The sequence below is a fragment of the Lathyrus oleraceus genome, chromosome 7 (genome assembly GCF_024323335.1).
Source record: "Lathyrus oleraceus cultivar Zhongwan6 chromosome 7, CAAS_Psat_ZW6_1.0, whole genome shotgun sequence".
In the NCBI taxonomy this organism is placed as follows: domain Eukaryota; kingdom Viridiplantae; phylum Streptophyta; class Magnoliopsida; order Fabales; family Fabaceae; genus Lathyrus; species Lathyrus oleraceus.
This window is the reverse complement of record NC_066585.1, coordinates 281,084,324-281,090,940: the sequence shown is the minus strand read 5'-3', so window position 1 is coordinate 281,090,940 and position 6,617 is coordinate 281,084,324. Positions and strand designations below refer to the sequence as shown.

General features: G+C 33.5%; 1 protein-coding gene across 1 annotated transcript; it reads left to right on the top strand.

Annotated features, from left to right (window-relative positions):
* Positions 1-2,957: 2,957 nt before the first annotated feature.
* LOC127101002 (bZIP transcription factor 29) lies at positions 2,958-6,342 on the top strand. The gene is made up of 5 exons (XM_051038310.1): positions 2,958-3,265; positions 3,358-4,575; positions 4,664-4,796; positions 4,899-4,983; positions 5,819-6,342. Exons 2-5 carry the CDS (start codon positions 3,437-3,439, stop codon positions 6,064-6,066), a joined length of 1,605 nt encoding a protein of 534 aa, XP_050894267.1. The 5' UTR covers positions 2,958-3,265; positions 3,358-3,436; the 3' UTR covers positions 6,067-6,342.
* The last annotated feature ends 275 nt before the right edge of the window (positions 6,343-6,617 follow it).

Genomic DNA, 6,617 nt, shown 5'->3' with positions numbered 1-6,617 from the left:
TAAATATCCTATTTAAAGGAGTTAGGCACCATTATTTAGGTATTTTTATTTCCCATTGACACTACTTTTCTTACTCTCTTACTGACTTGCGCATTGAAGTGTTAACCTTAGAGATCATCTCCTCTCGACCGCATCAGAACCTTGGATCATTCCAGTACCGTATCAATTCTACCTCTCTGATCATCATTTTGTTAAAAAAATTTATATATATATATATATATATATATATATATATATATATATATATATATATATATATATATATATATATATATATATATATAAAATATTATAACAATAATTATAACGTATATTTGAGGTTTCAATTTTTTAAATAAAATTATGACAAAGATTATTTCAAATATTAGAAAAAATATGCAAAAATGAAAGCAAGCCAACAAGAAGTTATGTTATTAAGCGTGTTCGAAGTCATAGTACAATCATAAATATCAGAAGTACCAAAACCAATACGAAAACAAAAATCAACAAAAACGAAACAACAAAGTAGTGATCCCTACACAAATAACCCTAACCAACCCGAAAAGAAACAAAGGAAAGTAGGAAATATAAAGAAAACATATTTGTGATATTTGTTTTCAACTTTTTTCGATAAATATAGCATTGCTAAGTAGCTATTTATAAAAATACCATTATTTAATTCAAAATACATTCTTTATTATTTCATTAATGAAACAAGATGAACAAGAAAAATCAACAAAATCGAACACTCTACTACTCTTTAATAGTTACACCATAAACGTTTTTATTAATATAGGTTGAGGAACAACCCTAATCTAACTACCATTATTGTTACTAGATGGAATCTTAATAGACACTCGATCAAAGTCAAATCTCATGATTTCTGAAAGGTATAGCGAATCGTGAGATTTTTTAGGTTTGTTTATGTTAAGAGATGGTGATTCAAAAATCTTAAGATTTGATTTTAATTGTGTCTATTAAGTTTCTATCTGGTAGCAACAATGGTAGTTGGACTATGATGGTTCCTCACCTTATATTGATGAACACTTTTATGGTGTAATTATTATGGAGTAGTAGGGTGTTTGATTTTGTAGATATTTTTTATTCATCTTGTATCATTAATTAAATAATAAAGTGTATTTTGAGTTAAATACAAGCAAGTGCTCAAAAAGCCGGGGTACGAATGATATGTCATATTTTGAAAGTTCTACTGGACCATGAAACCATTCTTCTTGTCAAATCCTACTTTTTGAGCACTTGTATTTAACTAAAAATACAAACTTTATTAATTAACTAATGAAACATAATGAACAAAAAATCTACAAAATCGAACACCTCGCTACTACATAATAATTACACCATTAAAGTGTTCATCAGTACAAGGCGAGAGACAACCCTAGTCCAACTACCATTGTTGCTACAATATGGAAACTTAACAAACATTCGATTAAAATAAAATCTCATGATTTTCGAACCACCATCTCTTAATGTAAACAAACCAAATAAATTCACACTGATTTTCATGGATCAAATATTCCTTTTAGTATTGTTCATGCAAGAACACTAATTAATAACTCATATAATGCATGTCAGAAAGAGTGGAAGTGGGCAACTTCTTTTATAGTTGTTCTTCGGTAATCCGGTCCTAGACAAAAACCTTCATCGCCATTACTCCCCATAATGAATATCCATGCCATTGATCTTATCCATGAATGAACACTTGAGGACACTTTTGGATGCGTTGATGTCATGTGATAATAATCCATAAATACTTTATTTTTGACCATGCCCAGACAACCCGACCTCATAATTCTCGAAGATGTACAAATCTTCCAAACAAGAGCTCCAATGAAACAAGATGTTTAAAGTTATCCGAAGAATTCCACTATTATACCTAGACCAAGATTCTGAATCCAATCATCTCAATTTTCTAAGATGTATTATTCTTTTTGATTAGTTAAAAATCAAATGAATTTTACTTGCAAGGAACAGTAAGTATTTTCTACATCAGAGAAATAACCTCTCTAAAAATCGTGATATAAAAAGATGTTGACATGATTTATGCCAATTGCATTCAATTTCTTAGACTCATGTCCAAATATTGTAGGTTTATATATAAAAAAATTATTAGGACGAAAGAAAATGATAAATTAAAGAGAAAGAGAAAAGGAATGGAAAATGATAAACTAAAGATTAAGAATTAAAAGTAGAGAATCCTTACCTACCTTGAATTTTGATGTTCTACTTAGAAAGCTTTTGTTGTTTGCAACTAGTTATGTCAACATTAAAAGTAATTTAGTAGATCAGAGAGAATCCCATAAACAAGAATCTGAACAAACCTTTATCCCCACCCATTCCAAATTTGAGAAAATTAAAAAGCAACGAGAGTTCTAAAAAATACACACATAAATAGTAATAAAATTTCGAAATAATAAAGCATAGTGTAAAAGATATACAATGAGATTTTATTTCTTTCTATAAACAAAATATTCGCAGAAACTCAAATATTTGCTTGTGAAAAAGGGAAAAATTTAAATAAAGAACAATTCTAGACATTCATAAATGTAAATTCACTAATGACTGTTTTTTGATTTTTAGGATTTCTTCTATTTTTGAATTTAATTATAATCTTTTCTTCATGTATATTTTTTAATTTAAAAAAAATAACAAAAAAGATCTAATAAAATTAGCCCACAGAAAATAAAATAAAAATACTACTACTAATAAAGGAAATAAAAAAATACAATGGGCGATTCCCTTAAATACTATATTTAGAAAGCGCGTGATAAAGTAGCGTTAAATTAAGGGGGAAAAAAAGATAAATATTTTTTAAAGACAAAATTAAAAAAAAAAATATTTATTTTTGGTAAAGAGTTGTTACACAAACTGCGGGGGACAGGGGGAAGAAAAAAAAACCTGCCGAATGGCAAAACAAATGAGGTCGGAATGAAATTGAAATGCAAACGAAATTCAAATTACACTCAAATGAAATTCTTATTAAATTCACGCGTAATACTCAACCCATGAAATCCGTGTAGTACTACTAATAGTCATCTTCGAGAAACTAGAGAGAGAAACAAAGAAAAAAATAGAAAACAAAAAATAAAAAAAGAAAAAAGAAAAAGAGACACTGTTTGTGTGCGTTTGTGTGAGTATTTTTCTTCTTCTTCTCAACCTTCGTTGTCGATAGAGTGAATCTTGTAGCGAGATAAGCGCCTGCATCTTCGGCATTTCCGTCAAACAACAAAGTCTCATCACTATTAATCAATTCACCATTTCCCATGAGGTTTGTTCTACTACCTTGTTTACTGTTTTTTTTAAAGGTTAAACCTCATTGTTGATTTTATCTTATGATTATGTTTTTTTTTTCTCTTTCAGTTTCAGTTTCTGTTTCAGTTTCAGATTAAGTTTTGTTGATTGATTCGAAATTTATAGTAGCATTCGTTCTTGTTCGTTTATGAAACCGAACAATCACATGGAACAGTTGAGTATACCTCAGTTTAATCAATCACAAATGCGAAGAAATCAGCATCATCATCAACAGCATCAACAGCATCAACAGGTTCAGCAACAGAATCATCATTTTCAAGATGGAAGTAACAAGAGAGCAGGTATACCACCGTCTCACCCGCACCAGATCCCACCTATTTCACCCTACTCTCAGATCCCGGTTTCACGGCCGATAATGCCTTCCCATAACACTAGTCCTACACCTTCCCACACTCGATCACTCTCTCAGCCCTCTTTTTTCTCTCTCGATTCTCTTCCGCCTCTTAGTCCTTGTCCGTTTCGTGACTCTTCGTCCACGTCGCTCTCGGAACATGCTGACGTGTCGATGGAAGATCGTGACGTCAGCTTACCGCCGTTTGCTAGAAACCCTTCCTTGCCGCCTCGGAAATCGCACCGGCGGTCCAACAGTGATATTCCGTTTGGGTTTTCTACTGTTTTGCAGTCTTCCCCGCCGCTTATTCCTCTCAGAGGAAGAGAAATTGCGAAACCTAATCCGTCGGCGGTGAAAAGGGAAACAGGTTGGGAGAGAAATGTTGATAGTAATAATAATAATGTAGAGGAGAAGAAATCGTTTTCCCCGGAAGGTGAAGTTGTGGATGATCTTTTCTCTGCTTATATGAATTTGGATAACATTGATGCAATTAACTCAACCGGGAATGAGGACAAAAACGCGGCTGTTACTGATAATCGCGATGATTTGGATAGTAGAGCGAGTGGAACGAAGACCAATGGTGGTGATAGTAGTGATAATGAAGCTGAGAGTAGTGTTAATGAGAGTGGGGATAGTATGCAGAGGAGGGAAGGGATGAAGAGAAGCGCTGGAGGTGATATTGCACCTACTACAAGACACTATCGGAGTGTGTCGATGGATAGTTTCATTGGGAAGTTGAATTTCAATGACGAGTCTTCTAAGCTTCCGCCTTCGCCAGGTGGATTGATGTCTCCTGGTAATTCCGGTGATGGGAATTCTGCGGCTTTCAGCTTGGAGTTTGGGAATGGGGAGTTCAGTGGGCCTGAATTGAAGAAAATTATGGCGAATGAAAAACTTGCTGAGATTGCAATGGCTGATCCGAAGCGTGCTAAGAGGTGCTGTAATTGAATTTTTAACGTGTTATATAATAATGTTGAAACAGATGGTTAATCTAACTTGAAACTTTTTTTTTGGTTATTTCAGGATTTTGGCTAATAGGCAATCGGCTGCGCGTTCGAAAGAACGCAAGATGCGATACATTTCAGAGCTAGAACACAAGGTTCAGACTCTGCAGACTGAAGCTACTACACTCTCTGCACAGCTTACTCTGTTGCAGGTGGGAACACATTTAATTATGTTTGTAAATGTATGTTTAGTTTGGGTAATTTCAGCTTAGTTTTCTTTACTAATTTTATTCTTATCCTTGTTGTGAATGCAGAGAGATTCTGTTGGACTTACTAACCAGAATAGCGAGTTGAAGTTCCGACTTCAATCCATGGAACAACAGGCAAAACTCCGAGATGGTATATCTTTCAATCTCTTTTTTAATGGACAAGCGAAACATGCAATATTGTATAACTCATTTTATGTTTATGGCTGAAAACTAACAAGCTGAAACCTTATAGTTGCATAGATTTTGTTGTAATGTAAGGAGCCTTATGTTTAAACGAAACAATTTAGAGCTTTTACATTGCAGCTTAAGCATTGAAGAATGTGGTTAGAATTGCAGCTTAAGCTTTTGCAATTTAGACCAATTTAGATTCTTGACATTGTCCAAAGTTTCTATGACTGTGTGGTTAGAATTTTCATTCTTGCTGTTCCAGTTTTAGTAATATTTAATTGAATTTCAGTACAAGAAAAAGTCATTTGTTTAGCATTGGAAAATTGGTTATAGGAGTTATAGAGATAAGATCAGTAGTTTAACTAGATACAAAACACCGGTGCACTATTTGAAAAAAATCATATTTTGGTTATGAAATGAACATCACAGATAAGGTTTGCTGATTCCATTGCTGATGTTTAACTGTATAAGCTGCAACTTATATATCTTGTGTGTCAACTAGCTTTTTTTTTATGACAGTGCATGTTATGATTGGTGGTGAGATTGGCCGAATTACTGTGATTTTGGCAAAGCTACACTCTGGAGCTTCACAAAATCACGATAATGCCATGATTTTTTTCGAACTCACTGCCAATCCCGTTATAACATCTAGCTGGTTTTCCCTCGAATGCACTTGTTCCCTTCTTCTGAAACTGACCATAGATAGGATTTCCTTCATTTGCATAGCTCATTATGTTTACAAGAGTTCCTACTGTTTTTTGCTGATTACTTCTGATCCCTGTATCTTTGTCTAATAGCTCTGAATGAGGCCCTTACTGCCGAGGTTCAAAGACTGAAGATTGCTACAGCTGAGTTGAATGGGGAGTCGTCGCATCCTTCTAACTGCATGATCCCGCAACATTCTGTCAACCCTATGATGTACCAACAACAGCATCAGCCTCCTACATCTCAACAAAACATTCATATTCAACAGCAGCAACAGCACCATCAGCAGCAACAACAGCAGAATGGTAATGCCAACTCAAAAAACGACTTAAAGCAATAAGTTGGGTTTGAGGTCATACATATGGTTCTTTATGTATCTGTTGCCGTTTCATTGGCACTCAGTTTCACATATTTACAGAAGTTTTCCTTAGTTGTTATGGTCGTACCTTCGATTCGCAATGCCTATCTAGCTTGGTCACAAAGTTTATATACAAGTCCTAGTTCCTGTCTTATATTTAAATTATAGCTCATATTTAATTTCAGTATATATCTGAAACTGTAAGCATTATTTGGACATGATTTGTTTTATGTTAACATTTAGATGGAGTTTTATAAACTTTTATTTTTTTTTTGGTAAATAATGACACCATTCTATTGATCTGTTCAAAGTTCAAATCCGTTTGGTCGTAAGGACTAACCAAAGTTAAGGTTTCAATTCATTAAATTATTAGCACAATCAGTAATTCGGTGATAAGCATTATTATATTCTAATGCAAATTCTATGCTATACTATATATACTAAAACTTGAAAGTTTCTTCTACCAATTTCTAACCCACCTTAAAAAGAACACACATGTTAGGTTTCTGTGGGGTACGTTATTAATTAGCATA